The sequence below is a fragment of the Scomber scombrus genome, chromosome 3 (genome assembly GCF_963691925.1).
Source record: "Scomber scombrus chromosome 3, fScoSco1.1, whole genome shotgun sequence".
Lineage (NCBI taxonomy): Eukaryota > Metazoa > Chordata > Actinopteri > Scombriformes > Scombridae > Scomber > Scomber scombrus.
The window spans coordinates 12047170-12066466 of NC_084972.1; the positions used below are offsets into that span (position 1 = coordinate 12047170).

Here is a 19297-nt window from a genome sequence, read left to right on the forward strand (position 1 = left end):
CCTGAGACAGACTAATAAAGGGACAAATGGACACAACCTCAGACAACTTCAGTATATCAAGAGCATACATTTAACTAATAACATTGACTTTACTAATAAGAGATATAAACATTAACATATCAGTATGACACAAACATGGTACATTCAACTTTTATTAATTCTTGATATTAAGGATTCTGATAAGAATCTTTGATTTCAGCAAAAATCCAAGTTGCTGTGATGTCATTAAGTGTATTTTCAGTTTCAAGTAATGATACACTTTTTCAAAAAGTGACAAAACTTTTGAGAACTTCTGGACTCCATCTGCTTTATGTCAGTCTAGATTATTAAAAACAAAACTCCTTACAATAGCCATTCCAACATCCTTATACATGGTTTTACATTGAGAAATAAGTTTAATAAGTATAATAGATCTGCAGGCACATAATGGCAACAACGATAAAACCTGCCGGCCACATTTGGTAAATTAGCTTGCTGCCAACAGGTTTGGCTACAGGACGAGGTGTTTTAGTAGGCAATTGAGATTTAATGAGAATGACCAGTTGCTTTGTCTGAGTAAACGTCATTAAGTTGCATGTTAAAAGAATGGATAGGAGGGGAAAGCATACAGGCAGCATACTCCTTTGCTAAACTAATAGTAGATAGTAAAGCAACTACATAAAACTGGGTGACAAGAGGAGGTAAGGAAGAGTTAACTGCTAGCTTTTCTCCTCTTCTATCAATCCAAAACGTGATCAACAGTCCTGCTGTAGTTCATGGGAACAGGAAGGTTGTCTGGGGTTGCCTTTGTACTTTGCTGCAGCAGACCAAACACACAACTGCAAATTGAATCCTAAAAGTAGTCCCAATCAGTGACAGATAAACCTTAGCTGTGATTTTTCATTTCTACAATATACAAAATGGGCAGCTGCTTGTGAATCACAGACACACCGCTGTTGTGAACCATGATATATGACTAAGGATAGACTGTTTTGTTTATAGATGCATTACAAATGTTACAGGATTATTGTTAAATCTGAAAATTTGAGGCAACTGCTCGCCCTTGATGCCCAAACAAAATGCCACTAATTACATGTTTGTGAAGAGCAGCAGTAGATTTAGCTATAGAATTGACTACTGACTTCTCTGTAGGACTATACAAAGACTAAATTTGGATCTTTAATGTCCATCCTTGCAGTGGTGGTGGAAAAACAAGGATGTTATGTGCCTATGGTTTGTTTTTTGTGTGCACTGTGGGTTACTATGCAGGATTTTCCCTTTCCATATAATGTTCCCTGTCTTGCTATTTCTGGTGATGCAAATCATGGCACATGTGCTATGGGAGTGTGAGCTTACATTTCACACACCCATTGGTTTATTTAACTTAACTTGACATGGACTAAAAGTCTTATACTCTGAAGTAAGAAGAAGAATTTATTATGAATGCACTCTGTTTAAATGATTTAGACACATGATATACATTTTAGCCATTTATTCAGGAATGCACAAAATAGCGCAGTAAACATACAATCTGAGTATACTTCAATTTACAAATATTAGGAACTTAATTCTGAATATTCTTTTCATAAAGTATAAAATTTACATATATTGTACTGTAAGAATGGATTTGCATTGGAAAGCACCTTCAAACTTACATAACATCACAACAGTAGGACACGTACTGAAACCCTTTTTCATGTTACAATGACATTTGGCAATTGATTGTGCTGAATTAGAAGGAGGCTTTCACCGCTGAGGAGGAGGAGACACATCTTAATGTATTGCACGTGTGGGCTCCAATCACACCAGAAAATGTTTATTTTGGCAATCAAAATATTACTGCATGATGATCCATCAGGTTACTCTCACCTTTAACAGTAATGCAGCCCACCACATACGCACATGGCTCATTGATCTATTACTGCATATAAAGCATTCTCTTGCTGATGTTCAACATGTTTTGACCATAAAATATATATACTGTAAATAGTACACTTTGGCAACAGAGTCTGGAAACAACTGTGTGAAAGAGCCAAAACTCTCTTTTCTACAAAGTAGCTAAAATAAAGGCACACAAGAAACATTTGGACTCATATGAATCTGAACACAACTGAAACATATCTACATGGTAGCAACAGAATGTGCTCCTAACTTTTTCACACTCAAACGCAGAGTGAAAATGAAACATGGCACAAATATTACAGCATAATAAGATCAAAGGTTTTACTACTTCAAACTTCCATCACTGTCAAATTCCCATCATATGAATAAGATATAACACAACTGAATGTAAGTTCTCATAAGTGCTCTTCTTATTTAATGATCCCAGAGATTAATGGGTGGCATAACGGACATGATGTCTGTGCTTTAACTTCAAACTCTTCATAAATGGCTTTATAATATTGCATCCCACTTAATTTGGTAATGAAAGAAAATCATTGTCAACTTAAACTTGGCCAATAAAAAATATCTGCCTTGCAAAAGAAATGGCAACAAGAAAATTGTGAAAGCCAGGAAATGTAATTACTATGATCAATTTAGGCACTCAATGAAGTGATTTGTCCTATCAGAAGACTGTGTCATAAACGCAGTTAATTAGACTGTAGAGAAGCTGCAGTAAAATATGTGCTTTTCTCATTATTTTCTAGAGTTTCAAACACATTTCATAAACCACCACCCAACAACAGCTTAAAACCTTTTTCAGTTATCCTTGAAATTCGCAGCAAAAGATCAAAGAATCAAATGCTTCTCCTTAAAAAATATTACAATACACCTTGTGATATATTTGTGCTTCTTAAGCTGTCACATGATTTAATGACATTATTGATCTGGTTTAATAGTTCAGTCATAGAAGAAAAAATGAGCGAGTGTAATAATAATATTTTGGAAAAAATATATATGAGCAAATAAAGAAAGTTTGATCATGTACAGAATTTACATCACATATCACAGTGAGAAAAGTCTCACTGGGTCTTGAGCTGGAGGGAGCACACCTGTGTTAAAGTGTGACGGTGCTGCAGCGTTTGATTAAAGGCCTTTTCATCTTTTTGTTGTTGTTGTTGTTGGTATTTTTGCCTTTATTGGACAGTGGGCAGAAACAAGGGGTAAGAGATATGGGTATGCCATGCATCATAGGTCCCTTGCTGAAATCAAGCCGGGGAGGTTGCGGTCATGTGGCACGTGCAGTGACCATTTGGTTACCAGGGTGCTCCAAATGCCTTTTAATCTGTTCCCATTTTGGCGATCAGTTCATCGCAGATCTTGGTGAGCTCCTCAATCTCTTGATTCTTTGAGAGACAGAGAGAGAAATAGCATCTATGAATGGATGGTGGTAGGACAACACTGTGGTTTGACAAACATCCCATGCAAAACATGCAAAATATGATATAATATGTTCCAAATAAATAAATGTGTGTTGCTAAGGAGTTCCTGTGGCTGTCTTCCTAATTTAAATTGGTTTTATCAAATGAAACACTGCCCCCTAGTGTTAAGTGACATCCCAGTGTTTGATACAGTGGTGCTCAAATGCTTGCACTTGATTAAAGGGCTCAGAAGAATAAGGGCTTAACAGTTTCAACATTATTAATTTAGTTTTATACCACTGTAACCTTTATAATCACTGTAATCAACAACACCATTACAATTACACCACAATATGCTTTTTTATGACAGTTTACATTGATGGATATTTGCATAAAACAGGGAAAGAAATACAGCAAAAACAGAAAGTGTTGTAGTTTTTCTTGGTGCAAGAAGTAAAACCTGATGAGAGACAACACACATTCCCTTTCACTAAATATAAAGACAAAATCAAAAAAGAAAAGAAAACACTGAGAAGGGACAGGTAACAACCAGGTTTGTTGGAGTTATGGTCTTAACTTGGGAGAACAGCACTGTAATCTTCCCAGTGGTGTGAAACAAAGTCCACAAATCACCTCAACTACACTCAACTACTTGACATGTCAACTTCAAAAGGAAAGCATTTTAACCTCAATTATAGGGAGTGTTTCTTTCAGTACACCCCACATAGTTAAACATACTTGATCCATCTTAACAATGTTTGCAGTCATCCTACCTTTTGAAGGACAGCTCTTTCAAGTGACTCCACCTTCATCTGCTCCTTCCTTAGGCTGGCGTTTAGTGCGACACCCTCGGAATTGGCCTTGGCACGTACCTGGGCTATGTCCTCATTCGCCCTGTTAGAGAGAGAGTGGAGGAAACAAAAGAGATTGTCAAAATGAGAGACTATGTCTAGCCCTGGAATCAAGCGGTTTTCAGAATAAAAAAGGCCTCTGATATTTGAATCTTGGAATCACAAATTGTACACATGGAAACATTATACTTACTTGTCCAGTTTCTCCTCAGCATGCACCTTGAGCGTTTGGTACCGCTGTTCTTCCTGCTTGATCCTAATTAGATAGTCCTGCGCACACTTCTTCAGGACTTCTTCATTCTGAAGGATATATGTAGAACATGTCTAGTGACCTGGCTATCATATGAAGGTGGACTACAAAGCATCTCATGTGATCCGTAGCTCTACTGACCTTCTTGAAGCCCTCTAGGACTCCCTTCATGTTCTCATACCTCCTGAAGAGGTCAGCGAAGGAGCGCTCCACAGAGTTGAGGTCGGCCAGGGCCTGATCCCTCTCTAAGGTCAACTGCCTCACTGACTTACTGCAGGACAAGGTCTTCTGCTGCTGTTCATCCTCTGGGAAAATATGAAATGATGTGTCTGTTGATGTTTTCTGGGCATAGACTGATGACAGCTATTGATCAAAAAATCTGCAACTGAATATAAAATATGGTGACTCGATTCAATTACTTTATGTCCTCTAACATTTGAGGGTCTGTTTATAAAAAGGGCTTAAATTCACTGTTCCTCTGATGTGAATATTAATATCCTCACAATAAAACTGAGATTCTGCACTTAGATGTCATAGCCAGTGTTTCATTTTAGTAAAGCCAACATACAAAAAATGTACTGTACTGACTGACTGCACAATGTACACATTTTAAGTGCAATAGACCCTAATATTTAAGTTAATGTTTCCTGAAGTCACCATAAACACAAGTGCAACAAAGCAGCTCTGACATTTATATTAACAAAGGCAAAGAGTAATAGGAGTGAGGCCTACAAAGCTCAGCAATGGTGTACAGAGGAGGACTGATGGACCAAGTTCAGTGTATTTGCTATGTCTCTTAATTATTACTAATGGTAATATAGGCTAACTGGTAGAGGATGGATGAATAAATGGGTTTGCTAGTGAGTTACATCACAGAGCAATGAGATACCATGCTTGTTAAAAGAATAAGACAAAAGAGAAGATACCACCAGCAGGTGGCAGTAACTTACCAATCATCTGTGCAACTGTTTTCTCATATTCTGCAACAATTTTCCTGTCACATAAGAATAAACAATAGCCTCTTATTAGCATTGTTTATCCAAGTTATTGATATGTTTTCTATATATGCACTGAAATATGTTGTTAATATGAAGGAGGGCTCCAGAGAAACAGTGAAGCTTCATACCTCATCTCTAAAACCTCAACCCTGCTCTCCTCATACTTTCTCTTCCACTCATTCACCTCGATCTCTTTAGTTATGATCTGGTTGGGAGACAGTGCAAGAAGAAAAAAGGGAATAAACTGGTGTGTTCATATCTACAAAGCAATGATCATCACATTCACTTTTTGCAGTTAGCCTTCTGTGGAGTGTGTGGGAGAGACACACCTCTTCTCTGATCAGGGTGAGCACTGCAGCCTTGTCCATCTCACTAAGAGGCACATTGTCCTGAGCCAGGGATACTGTGACCTCACTGCCTGCTGTCTGACTCATGGAGGTCTCACTCTGTGAAAGATTCAGAAAACATACTGTGTCTGGCAGGCTCTGACATGAACATGACTCTTATATTTTGTAAGCAGATCCCAGGTGGCGTGTCATGGATCAGTGCTTTTGCAGGTTTTGGTTTTAATTTCAGACATCACATGATGATTTGTCAGGAGAGTTCTGGGGTAAACTGCTTATCAAACATTTGTTCAAGATTCAAGTGTGGCTGTCTTAGATAAATACTGTGTAAGTAGAAGCTTTTAGAAACTTGTATCGAAATGGCTTGTGGGACACAAGTTAGAAACACAAGTTAAATGTGGCCTCAGAATGAAAACACATTAAAGTGGGATTCTAATGTTTGCTGTTATTATTTTCATCTCAATTGAGATGAAGAACAGTTATAGGAATACAAGCCAGTTGTGTTTAAGTATTTATCCTTCCCCTCCCTGTATGTTCCTAAAGTCCACTTACCACATCATCTTTCAGACCACATGTGTCATTCTCCTCCAGGTGTTCTACAATCTTTGTCTCAGGACCTTTAAAGAGAAAAAACCCACATAATTCTGTAAGCCATGACAAATGTCAATGTCACAAAAGACAAAAAAAGAAGCAACAGACTGGATAGCATTTGTTCTCTAGCATAATATGTGCAACTTTATTATATCCAGGACAGGATTGTGCTAAGCATGCCTGTTCCACTGTTTACTTTTTCATGTAGTTAAACACATTATTTGTGCTTTGCTGTCTCTAGCTTTTAAGTGGCTCAGTTAATACATCAGTACTGGTTGTTGAGAAAAGGATATAACTAAATCATTTTCAAATTCATCCATTGCATATGGGACATTTTATAAAACACTGCTGACTTAAACAGATCATAAAGGAACATTGTGTTCTAAGGTTATCAGCTAGTTCAACAATAAAGTTGACTGAAAGGGAAACAAGTATAGCCTGGAGAATGTACAGAACCTGTTTGTACAAAAATGAGAAACATACCATCCATAAAAGATGTGTCGCTGATTGGCTGTTTTTTGCCAGGTGTTTTATTGCATTCAGGCTCTCCTCTCTCCTCTTCAGTCTCTGCTGTCGGGCCTGTGATACCGGTGGAAGCCAACTTCTCCTCATCTGTGGCATGATGCACTCGCTGAGTGATCTCCGGGGTCTGAACCACCACTTCATCCTCCTCCTAGAGACATAGGGGCAAGATATGACGCACTGTACAATGAGATTAATTTCATACTTAGATATCTACTAAAAAATAACATAAAAACATAACTCATTAAGTTAAAAATATGGACACAATCTATGGTTTCAGATATGGAAACATCATAACATAACATCCATCATAACTCCAACATTTAATTAATATTTCCCAACACTATTATGCTTGAAAAATAAGATTACAATAAGATTGTTTGACAGATTGTGTGAGGACACCTTGGCACCTTGAACAATATCTCAAGGATGTTTCCTGAGGATGATGAGGTGATAACATTGAGGTCACATGGGAGCAGCAAACTAATATTTGACTGCCGAGTGACAAGCCAAAGATCAGTCACCAAGCCAATCCAGCACTGCAGAGCAGGAGACACTGATGCTCCAGTCAGGTTGCGTGACTGTGTGACTGTGTGACTGTGTGTGTGTGTGTGTGTGTGTGTGTGTGTGTGTGTGTGTGTGTGTGTGTGTGTGTGTGTGTGTGTGTGTGTGTGTGTGTGTGTGCGCGTGTGTGCATGTTTGTGTCTCAAGAGGTGAGGCCTGGAGGTTGGACAGCTGCTGAATAATGGGCATTGCAGTGTTGCTGCAGTAAGGTGAAGCATTTCAACACTGACACAAATACTCACACACGCAGATACAGACACTCACAAATGCTCAAATTACCTGATTGCACACGTCAAGCACCAGTGACTGGCTCTCATCGTATTTCTGAACTTTACAGGAGTTCCTACAAAACAAACACATGGTGAATACAAGTGTTAGAACATATATAGACAAACTAGAGATCCTTAACATTTTGAATTTACTGTACATTCACTATTTCCACAACCATATAGTGTAGCTGCAAGTATTAATTGGAGCTTGTTGCATAGCCCCATTTAAATTAGGTGCAGCTACTGTACATGTATAACCACGCTATTGTTGTTCAACTTCTGGAGGATCACAAGATGAGACAAATTGAACGACTGACGTATGAGGGGATGATCCTGTGAGTTGAGGTGAAACTGAGGAAGACATTTATCTCCCTCACATGCTCCTTCAACAGTTGGCCTGGACACAGCACATGCCATGATCGGAGTAAAATGGGAAGCCAGCATGCATGAAAGAAAGAAAGAAAGAAAGAAAGAAAGAAAGAAAGAAAGAAAGAAAGAAAGAAAGAAAGAAAGAAAGAAAGAAAGAAAGAAACAAAGAAAGAAACAAAGAAAGAAACAAAGAAAGAAACAAAGAAACAAAGAAACAAAAAAAAGAAAGAGGGCATCGATAGTGAGAGTACTTACAACAGAAAACAGAGAAACTTGGCTTGTTGATGTTGACTTGATGTCCTGAGGCCAACAGAAGTAGACGAAAAAAAAGCAGAGGTTCGGAGATTGCGAAACAGATGAGAAAAGGATGAAGGATGAAGAGGATACAGCAAGATTTTAGTAAGGGAACGGGAAACCGGGGAGAGACAGAGGAGACTGTGTGAGTGACTAAAGGTGTGTAGCTCAGCATGTAAGAGACTCTGCAGAAAGTTTGAGCATAAAAACAAGATGCTGACAGCCCTGAAAAAGCTGAAACTCGTCCAAGCACTGCAATTACAAGCAGCCTATATATAACCTGTATAGGAATCACACCAATGGCCAGTATGCAGTGTTAAGTGTCTGGCATGTGTTCAAAGCATTGTTTGGTATGCATCCCAGCCACTAGTGGATGTAAATAATAACACATTGAACATGAGAAAGAGCAAGCTCAGTGAAAAGTAAACCTTCACATTGGAGCTTTTATTATTGGTGATAATGTTCCAGCCTTAAATTGCAAACTCCTGTGACTGAGTGTTAAGATTACAAACATATGGATGGAAATTGGATCTTGGTCAAGACATTTTGCTGTAAACTTACGTGATTGTCCTCTCTTTGCTTTTCTTGGGAATTTGCCTAACTTTCTTCTCCGCTGGCGGGTGCCCTGCTTTCTGTTTGCCTTGGTCTTTTACTTTTTTCTCAGGCTGAGCAGTGCTACTGGATAAGTCCTCTGTGTTCAGGGTTTTGGAGGGTTTGAAAGGGTCCACAGAATCGTCACAATTGTCTGGGTCGAAGCTGTAGGAGCCTTTAGGGAGCACTGGAGAGGCGCTCACCTTGCTATTGCCGCCGAACGGGTCAAAGTTCGGGTCATCCCACTGACTGGGATCAAAATTATAGGTTCCCTTCTTAGGAATAGGAATATCTTCCAGGTTCAGAGGTGCAGTAGAATCTGAAACTGACAAAGCAGTTTCTGGAGCAGGGTCTGAAACTGGTTCTGATGCTGGTTGAGAAACTGGCTCTGACGCTGGTTGAGAAACTGGTTCTGATGCTGGTTGAGAAACTGGCTCTGACACTGGTTGAGAAACTGGTTCTGATGCTGGTTGAGAAACTGGTTCTAGCACTGTGGGTTCTGGTGCTGGTTTGCTGGAAGTCTCTGACCCTTTGGGCTTCTGCTTCTTAGCTGTGAGTTTGCTGATTGTCTTTTTGCCGCGTAATTTCCTCGGAGGTGGCTTGCTGGCTGTTCCCTCGTCCAGACCAAACTCCAGCATCACAGGCTTTGCCTCTGATTTTAACTCCTCTGCTGGTGCTGCTGAGCTGTCCTCACAGACCTCACTGCCGAGTGGCTCAAGTCTGGGCTGAAAGCTCGAGCGGCATGGTGGGGGAGAGTTCTGGATTTTGGATCCACCGCAGGTGAAGGGGTTAAAGCTGTCATCCAGCTGGTCAGGGTTAAAGTTGTAGGTGGCCTTGGGAACAGGAAGTTCTTGTTCCTCATTTGTTTGAGTAATCTCACTATCACATGGAGCCTTTATCTCCAAGGATGGAGGTTTAGACTTGCTGGTTTTAGTCTTGTGAGTAGACTCTGTCTGATTGGGGAGCCCATTGCATTGTGGTTCTGACTCAGCAAGAGGCTTCTCCTCATGGAGCTCTGGAGCCGGGCTGGCTGCAGGTTCACAGCTCTGGATCGAGTCTGTTTCTGGGTTTGGATCAGGAATAGGAGCTGGAGCCAGATCCAGAATTGGATCTGTGACTAGGACAGGAATTGGGGCTTGGGGTAGCTCTGAGGATGAAGCTGTGCATTTAGACACTTCATGAAGTGAATCAGGAATGGGCCCAGAGCCCAAGGCCTCCGACAGGCTTCCTGTTTGTTCTGGTTCAAGGGTCTGGGTGTTTATTTCCAGTGGGTCACCCGTGGGGACTACAGGCTCATCCTGACCCATGTTGTGGCTGAGGGAAATATCCTGATCCTGAATAGGAGCAGTCACTATCAGGTGCTCGTCCTGCTCCACATCTAAAGACAAAAAAAGACAAAAAAATATCAATATTAGCGATACAAATCTATAAATGTATGCAAAATACAAGAACACAAGAATTAAAACAGCACAAACTCACAACTGCTGTAGATAATAATCTCTCCAATAAAATCTAAACTCAGATGTAGCTGAAATCTGATTGGTTCTCTCAAAGGAGGTTACCAGCCAGCCAAGTGCTCCAAGTGCTGTTGTTGCCATGGCGATGTCTTACTCTGACATTTATACCAGGTAGTGCATTTGATAGTACAACTAAAAAGCTATGATTTTGTTGTGTGCTGAGGGTGCAACGGCTGCTATGGTGTCATTATTACCTCAAGAGCCATTTTGACATATCAACATATTTCAGTGTGCCTGTCATAATCGCCATGTTCATGTAATATTATGTTGCTAGGAGACTAACAAAGCCTGCTGTGTTTCTACCTACTTCCATTCACTGTGTCGCTCAAGTGTCATTATAAAAATATTACTGCAATCCAACATGCCCAGAAGAACATGTACTCATCTATATCCACATGCATGGTCAATATAATAGTATAAGTTTCCATATTTGCTCTTTCACTCTCTCACTCTTGAGTTTGTTTAGAGGCAGCTGCAGTGCCCGTTTGTAATAATAGGCTGAATCAAATTAATCCTGTGGTTGAATTTGACAGTTAGGATGAATTATTTTGCATTTGTTTGTTATTTTGAGATGATAACCTTCATTTATTTTACTGTCTATCTATTCATCATATTGTTTTTCAGTTCATCTACAATACATTCTTATTAATGACTATCTTGATCTTAAAAAATTGTTTCCAATTTCTTTGGAAACAAAAACATTTCAAAATGGCAGTAAACTGCACATGTATTAATTCAGTTCAAATGTCAGTTTACATCTGACATTTGACAGTAAATGCAACTCACCACAGAGTCATCCATCCATCTAAGGAACATACAAAGCAACCTTCAAGCCTCTAGCTGTCACCATTGCCCTTTTTTAGCTGTGGCAAAGTCTTCAATTATCTAGGCTATAAATTATTTACAAACTGTTGTCATGTGCAGACTGACACTGAGGTAGTAATGGAGACTTTGGATGGGCAGAGACAAACCAGCCACCAGCATGTTTACACTGAAAGACGTTCCTAGATGAACTTCAACTCCTGTCTGCCAGCAGCAGGGACAAATTCAAACTTCCTCCTTCAACTGCAGGGCGGGATGTTTGTGGTTGAAACAAAAGTGAACTCCCTCCTTGCTCCATACTGGTTGACCTTCGCAATGTACACTTTTGTAAAATGTTGCTGGAGCAGTTTTTCAGGACGGGTAATTCCTTAGCAAAACGACTGCCTTGTATTTACCATTCACTAAACATTAGCATGTGGTTTCAGAGCACCTTAAAAAGTAAGCAACATAATAATGATCAAAGCCTGATAACATGTTTTTTGCTCTATTACTCCCTCCCATATGAAGACTTATCAGTGGCTAATACAAAACGTGGCCAATCAAAGCTTTTGTTGAACCTGTTGAATTCCAGAGCAAAGGCCATTCCCACACTCTGCTACAGGCTCCACCTCTTATTGATTCATATGACAATGACAGCACTTCCACCATCATCACACTCCAAACCCACCAAAGAAACTCAAGGGTGCATACCAACTCTTTACTGGTCTTTACCATCAGGCAAGGTAGACAACTGCCTTGGGCCCCCTGAAGAAGAAGCCCCAAACAGCTATTTATTTATTATGATATTTAGATATAAAAACATATAAAATCATGTTATTGGACTAGTCAACTCATTATTGACTGAAATACTTACAAAACGTCTACAAAGCCCAACTCAACAGATGTCAAGTAAATGTAGGTACATTGTGCTAAAAATACATCTGCACTTTTACCTAAGAACATTTTTAAATGCAGCAGGTATTGTTAGTGTGGAATGAATAGTTTAAAGTTTTGAGTACTTCGACTAACACCATGAATACCAACATTTCCAGTTACAGAAAAAGGTGAAAATAAGACACAAAGGAGGGCCCTTGACTGTGTTTGCCTGAGGCCCCCAAATCATTAAGTCCGCCCCTGCTCACATACCGAGCATGAAATACATTTCACTGCCTGTTTAGGTATCAGGTAACCTTAACTACCTATAATAAAATATTGCAGTTTAATAGGTCAATCCTTAATGAAAGTTGAAATTCAGGTAAGTAGGTACATTCTTGAGGCAGCCAAACAGCATATGTATCTAATTACTCTGGCATGTTGAACTCGATACGCTACAGTTAAGATGTGGTAGTGAAAGCCCAAATGTGCCATTTTAAATGATTGTTTCAACTTATCTGACACATTTTTAGAATGTGCAGGAGTTTTTTGTTCACTTCACTATGAAGTCAAACACATACACACACATTCAATGTCTCATTTAGAACAACATCAAAAGTCTCCTGTTTCCATGGCAACTTCAAGGCAAGACCCTGTCTATTACATGTGCTGTAATACCACACTGAGTAACAGTGTGTAATAATAATGCCAGCCTTCAGTTAGCCACGGGTGTTGTTGCATCCGTGTCTTGCGCAGTATGCTGTCTGCCTCGTTTGTCTTTCTGTCTGTGTTATGTGCTCAGCAGTGGCCTCACCTGTTTTGTCTGCATCAATGTTGTTGTTCTCCAGCTCTCCTGGGATGGCCGGAGGGGCACGGACAGGGGTTACTGCTTCAGGAGTGTCAAAATGACCGTCCGAATCTGAGCTGTGGTAGCCAGAGAGAGACACAGAGAGAGAAAGAATGAACTTTCTGTTCCAAATATGGGAAAAAAGGACTGAATGATCCTTACATAACTAAGGAGTGGAGAGCATATGATAAGAAAAAAGATATGAAAACTACAGTAACAAAAGGCTGAATCAGTGCAGTGAATTGCAACAGACTATGACATACATACAGAATCATACCCTCTATTAAAATGTCCAGTATATCCAAATATAATACAAAGACAATTCTTTATTTGTATTTATGATTCCTTGCATTATATACAAAATTGTCAGCAATTCTTTGCATATAAACCTTAAGTATATTGAACATAATCATATTTCTGATTTAATACCATCAATATTATCTGAATCATATGCAAAAATGACTTCCTATAGCTGGTAAATGTGCCTTGTCAAGTACTGACAATCCCTAATCTGTCTACTTTGTACCTCGCTCTCTCCTCTGTTGTTGTAACGTTCTTTGAAAACACTCAGTACTGTTTGATTCATGTCAGTGAAGGCAACCTGAATCTGAATTTGAGCAAGAGGGAGGCAAAGAAAGATGTTAAAAGATAGATAAAGTAAAACTAAAAAAAGAGGAAATAGGGCGGCCTACTCTTTCCTGTCACATCTTTACAGTTGCAAGTCTGCACCATGCAAGCTACGTAAAATGTATCTACTTTCAGTTCAATCAGGATGTGAATATTACAACCGAATACAGTTTGCAGTGTCCTAATTTTTAACACTGGCCAGTGATTTTAACATTTGCAATGAAGCAGCATTTAATTTAATCTGATCACTCCAGGAAGTCAGATCACATCGTAGTAGATATTTACATGATGATGACATTATAGAACTACTGATCTGTTAAGCACATGTGGATTTTTGGCATTTAGGGAAGGGTGGTGACACAGTGACTGGTCAATAAAATGGAGAGGTTATCTAACTGACACCTCTTTAAAACACAAACGGTATCTTTGAAGTCGGCAAACAAAAAACAAAGCTCTCTGTCTTCCTGGAACAATGGCCAAGATGATAACATGAGTACAAGGGACAAGCAAGGCTACAATGCCTAAACCATGTGTCATATACGACAACGATTACATCATTATTCTAAACCTGACTGCAGTGTTAGAGTGTGTGTTATTTCTGTCAAAGCCACTGAAATGAGGATGTGCCTGTTAGGCTGAGAAAAATATTCTGTTCAAACACTCACAATATAAACCACAGCCATGCCAGCAGTGCACGACAACATAACATGCTTGATGTTTCTGCATGTAATGCCTGTGTACATGAGACAACGTATTCTTTTTTCACATCATGGGGGTGAATTCATCCAACCATTATAATATTAGAGATTCTTCAACCTGACAGGTGGAAACACCTTTGCACACATACACATACACATACATATACACACACACACAAACATACACACACGCGAAAACCCTCCTCCAGTCCAGACTGTGTGAATCATACTGCCAGCATAGTCTACAGGCTCCAGCAAAACACTTGCCTGAAGCCTTGAGATCTCTCCTCCTCCTCCTCCTCCTCTTCTTGCTCTCCTCTCTCTCCACGTTGCTCCCTCTCTTGGCTCGCCTCCTGTCCCTCTTCATCCTCTTCCCCCTCTGCCCCTCGCACTGCCGTCCACGTCCATTTGGCCCATGACACGGGTGACAGCCAAGACATCACTCCTCCTTCCACAGGAGTGTTCTTCTACCCTTTGTTGAAGATTCACTGAACTGGTTTCCAGCACTGGACTAATCCTTCTCGGTGCTTTTCTTCTTCTTCTCCTTCTTCAGATTTCCACCCTCCCAGCAGCACTCACATCTTCCCACAGAGCTCCTCTCTTCACATGAGCTCCCAGTTTCACATTTAGGGAGGGAGACATTTCTTTTCTACTCTTCAGTATGTATATTGTCTCAAAATCAGTCACTGTCTCTTAGTTTTCTTTTTATCAGTCAAGCTCTCTGTCCTTCTGCCTCTGTGGGAGAATACCACAGCTCTGATCAGCTGGTTTCCAAAATGCTGTTCTCACACTCTTCTCTTCTGAGCCCCCTCCTACCTCTCCCCTCCACTTCAGGCTGGTCCAATGACACCAAACATGGTGGGGGGAAGCAAGAATTTTGTGGCGCAAAAATGAATGCAACCATCCTCCACTCAGCTGAATGAGTTCCCCTGTGGTTGGAGAATGGTATGTCCCTGTCTGCCCGCTTTTCTACTCTGAAGCAAAAGGAGGAGGGAGACAGAAAACAAACACAGAGGGAGGAGGAGGAGGTGGAGGAGGAGCCCAAAACTGATGGGACTCCACATTTTATAGCCCAGAGAGAGGCTAGGAATGTGGGGCTGGATCTTAAAGCCCTCTTTGCTCCCCCAGGCTGTTCAACAGTTAACCGTTTCTTCCATCCAGCAGCATGCATGCATGACTAGGGGAACCAGTTCTGCTGGATAATCCCAGACAATCTACCTGGCTGGATTCAATATGTCTAAGGTTTTTAGGTGCCATGGACAAATGGATAGTAAAAACCCACTGTAGCATCTAACACAGGCACAGAACTGTTGAAGTAAAGGAGGCACAGTAAATACCTTATGTTGACATCACTTATATGTGTCTTACCTCTTACCAGCTGGAAACTCACTGCTTTCTAAAATGCTGCTAAAAGGCCAAATGCGTGAATTCAACAGGAGACCCTCCATATAGAGAACCTTCACTGTATATATAGACTAAATACTGTAAACATCTCAAGGAAAGAGACTCCACAATCACAGTTAGAAACACTGCTACAAGAGTGAGTTTGCCACTTTGCAGCAATTATCAGGTATAAACAAAATCTGGAAATCAATCATGGTATGTTTTCACATATAGAGCATATAGTAGAGCTATGTCGACACTCACATGCCCAATTGCACAATGAAAGAGTTACATGTCACTGTATTTATCATATGCTGTCCATACAGGCAGTGAAGACACACTCTCCTCATACTATTCCACTGTAAGAGTTTGGGGACAAAATGTGCAACCCTCCTTTCATAAAAAAATGCAAGTAACAAATGCAAATGTGTGGCATGAACAGTTGCGACTAGTCAAATCAAGTATATATTTTCATAAGTTACAGTCTTTTGTGTACAAAATATATGTATATTTTTTGTGCCTCATCTGTGCCTGTAACTTTGGAAGAAACATATTATTTTGACTGCTGCCATGGAGCGAGGATTGTATTTTGTTTCCAATTTCTAATACAGTAATCAAACTGTGAACTGATTTTTTCACAACTACAGGCATGATAAACACCACTAACTATTTCAGTATATGTATGGACAAGTAAACTGGTGGACCAGTAGAAAAATTATACATGCCGAGGGGAACTGTCATGACACAGACAAACCCTATTTAAAAAGAGGAACAACACTCACAAGTTGAAATCAACCAGCAAGGATTCAACACACTCTCTCCATTCAGTCCCTTTTCTGTAATCATTTACATTACTATTTCTAACACCTGTTGTAAAAGCAATGTCTTTGTGGTGTGAGCCTTATCATATCATTGTCATATCACACAATCTGTGTATCATAAGATGCTGTATACTCCAGTGCCAGGAACTCAAGAGTTTGGCGTGGCTGTGCAGCAGCTAAACTCTTCCCAAATCCCCGTCGCAGTCTCGCAGAGCAGAGACACACGTGCCTCAGTCAGGCTCAGAGTTTCCACATTTTGACCAGAAAGGGTGGAGTTTGTCCTCTGCACACTTATTTACTGTCTGGGTCTGGTGGAACATGTGGTTGGTTCAGGGCAAGGGGGAACCCTGCATGCATTGATCATCTGCAGGTGGTAGTGGGAGTAAGAGTGTCAATCAGTACCTTTATTCTGGGTTTAGTATCTCCTTCTTGTCTGTGAAATGTTTGTTTCCAAAAGTTCAGGCATATTAAATCAAAAGATTACAGTGAACAATATGAGTCATAATCATTGATCAACACTTAGCCTAGGCCATATTTGATTAAGCAAAGCTACAACACATCAGAAACGTACAGTTAAATGTGTGGTGGTGGGTTGTCGGTGTGTAGCCTATGTTTATATCTGAATGTGGAAAGAGCATTAAACAGTTTGTTTCCATGAATTCTCTGTTTATTCTTAAAGGCTCACTGCAGTAGAGGTGAGGGTCCAGTGAAGAGGAATGGTAGCCAGGGATAAGGAGGTTACATAAGGGAGGGTTCTTCTTATTATTCCCCCAAAATATAATCATCATTATTTGTTGCCACTTTTTCCAGAAACAAGCTCAAAACACTAAACTGACTGTTTCTTCCTCTCCTTTAAAAACAAACTACCAGGCGTACCAACAGAATGAAGCTGTTGAGCTGCTGCTTTTCTAGTCTTAAAATTGCATCAATAAACATCAGTAGGTACTGTGAGGCAGCTGCATGTGTGTGTGTGTGTGTCTCGAGATAAAAGACCACCCCATTCTTGAAGGCAGCTCTACCACCACCACCACAGCCATCTGAACTCCTGCCAAGGAGTCTGACGCTCCATCGAAATCCAAACACAACTCAAAAGAGTTCAGATTTCAAACACAGTGGGAGGACCCAAAAGGCATTTTTGAGACACACACACACACACACACACACACACACACACACACACACACACACACACACACACACACACACACACACACACACACACACACACACACACACACACACACACATTGTGAAGCGACTCAAATTGTGTCTCTCTCTGTACAAATGTGACTAATGACACATTTATGTTTAGTCTCCATGTGAGGCTCAGTACAGTATTTTTATGACAAAGCTGTTCTGGTATCCTGCACAGAAATTCTACGGAGATAAAATTTGCACATAAGCACATGAAATATTTACACTGCATCCACAGTATAATACATTAAATAGAGCCTGAGTTTCAATTTTATAGTGGAGCTACCTCGTTACATAACAAACCTTCCTCTGGAGCCTAAAATAAGTGTAGACACACAGAGAGGGCCTGGTCTTGGCAAGTCCTGAATGCATCAGAAGTTCCCAGAAAATTAATGAATGTAAAAGAATGGTACAACAGGGAGGAGAAGAAGAGGGGGAAGGAAGTGAGTCAAAGTGTGACCAGAGGAATAGTTAGTTGGGTGTGTGTGTGTGTGTGTGTGTGTGTGTGTGTGTGTGTGTGTGTGTGTGTGTGTGTGTGTGTGTTAGAGGAGCAGAAGAGGAAGGGCAAGTGGAGCCATTAACAGAGGATGTGTTAGCCTGTGTTGTGGCACCTGCAGTCCTTACTGCCATGTCCGCACTCAAGCAGAACATATGGTCAGGTGAAAGTGACACAAACTGAACAATGTGTGATGGACATTCATTAACTAGTAGGAAAGACTACTGGCAGAAAAAGTTTTGATTTGACTTAATCCAGCCAGAGATGATTCCTTAGTCAATAAAAGCACAAGTATACACAAACACACGCAATCATTTCACTCTGAGCTATCAAATAGCAGAATCCAGAGCCGTCGATATACGGCTCTGGCAGAATCAGTGTTGCAGTGACACCTAGTGGTCAAAGAGAAAAACAACATCATGTCAGTGTACCATACCAAGAAATAACCTTTGTTGAAAATGCTTTTAATATTCTGATAAAGATAAGCCTCACCAATCCAATTACTTAATGAGTATGAAGCATAACATTAGCAAGGTGACTCACATATATTATGTAAAAATAAATATCTTGTTAAGCTTATAGCGGTTGTATCAACAGCTTTTTGTTGTGCTTTCAGATATAAAAGAAATGTATTGTTGATATGATCAGTCAGCTATGAAAACTTCGGCTTTTTGCTGAAGAATTTGAATTTGTGAATATAACATTTTTGTCGAAATAGGGAGCAAATTAATCAAATAGAACTGCCAACATTTTCATATTCATATAGTGTCATATTCTGTGATATTATGTCACATTCATTGAGCAATGCATTTTACCAAGGGCTGGAAAAATGACTGATACTGTCCTCACTATGTTAATCCCAGGAACACTGTACACATGTATATAATCTCATAAATTTCTGCATATTGCACATTTATATATTGCAGATTTATTTACAGAGAGATTGTTTGCTGGATAAAGTATATTATTTTATTTTATTTATTTTATTTATTTTATTTATTTTATTTATTTTACTACTTTCACCCTTACACTGCTACTCTTTTTCCACTATATTGCTTGCGTCAAGTTGAATTTCTCATTGATGATGCATCTTATTTTATCTTAATTATACGTGTA

General features: G+C 39.9%; 1 protein-coding gene across 1 annotated transcript; it reads right to left on the reverse strand.

The window, feature by feature from the left end:
* Positions 1-1465: 1465 nt before the first annotated feature.
* tacc1 (transforming, acidic coiled-coil containing protein 1) lies at positions 1466-14783 on the reverse strand. The gene is made up of 13 exons (XM_062415968.1): positions 14555-14783; positions 12930-13039; positions 8895-10302; positions 7681-7744; positions 6799-6988; positions 6277-6341; positions 5710-5826; positions 5509-5585; positions 5333-5376; positions 4524-4687; positions 4326-4432; positions 4055-4175; positions 1466-3266 (listed from the first exon to the last, which is right to left on the reverse strand). Exons 1-13 carry the CDS (start codon positions 14725-14727, stop codon positions 3201-3203), a joined length of 2706 nt encoding a protein of 901 aa, XP_062271952.1. The 5' UTR covers positions 14728-14783; the 3' UTR covers positions 1466-3200.
* Positions 14784-19297: the final 4514 nt, after the last annotated feature.

Bases quoted from the DNA above. Each gene is read 5' to 3' on its own strand.
- tacc1 (XM_062415968.1), bottom strand. From the start codon at position 14,727: ATGTCTTGGCTGTCACCCGTGTCATGGGCCAAATGGACGTGGACGGCA. The intron at 13,040-14,554 runs GCAAGTGTTTTG...TGGCTACCACAG, and splicing joins GAGAGATCTCAAGGCTTCAG to CTCAGATTCGGACGGTCATT. The intron at 5,586-5,709 runs GTGTGTCTCTCC...TCTCCCAACCAG, and splicing joins TCACCCTGATCAGAGAAGAG to ATCATAACTAAAGAGATCGA.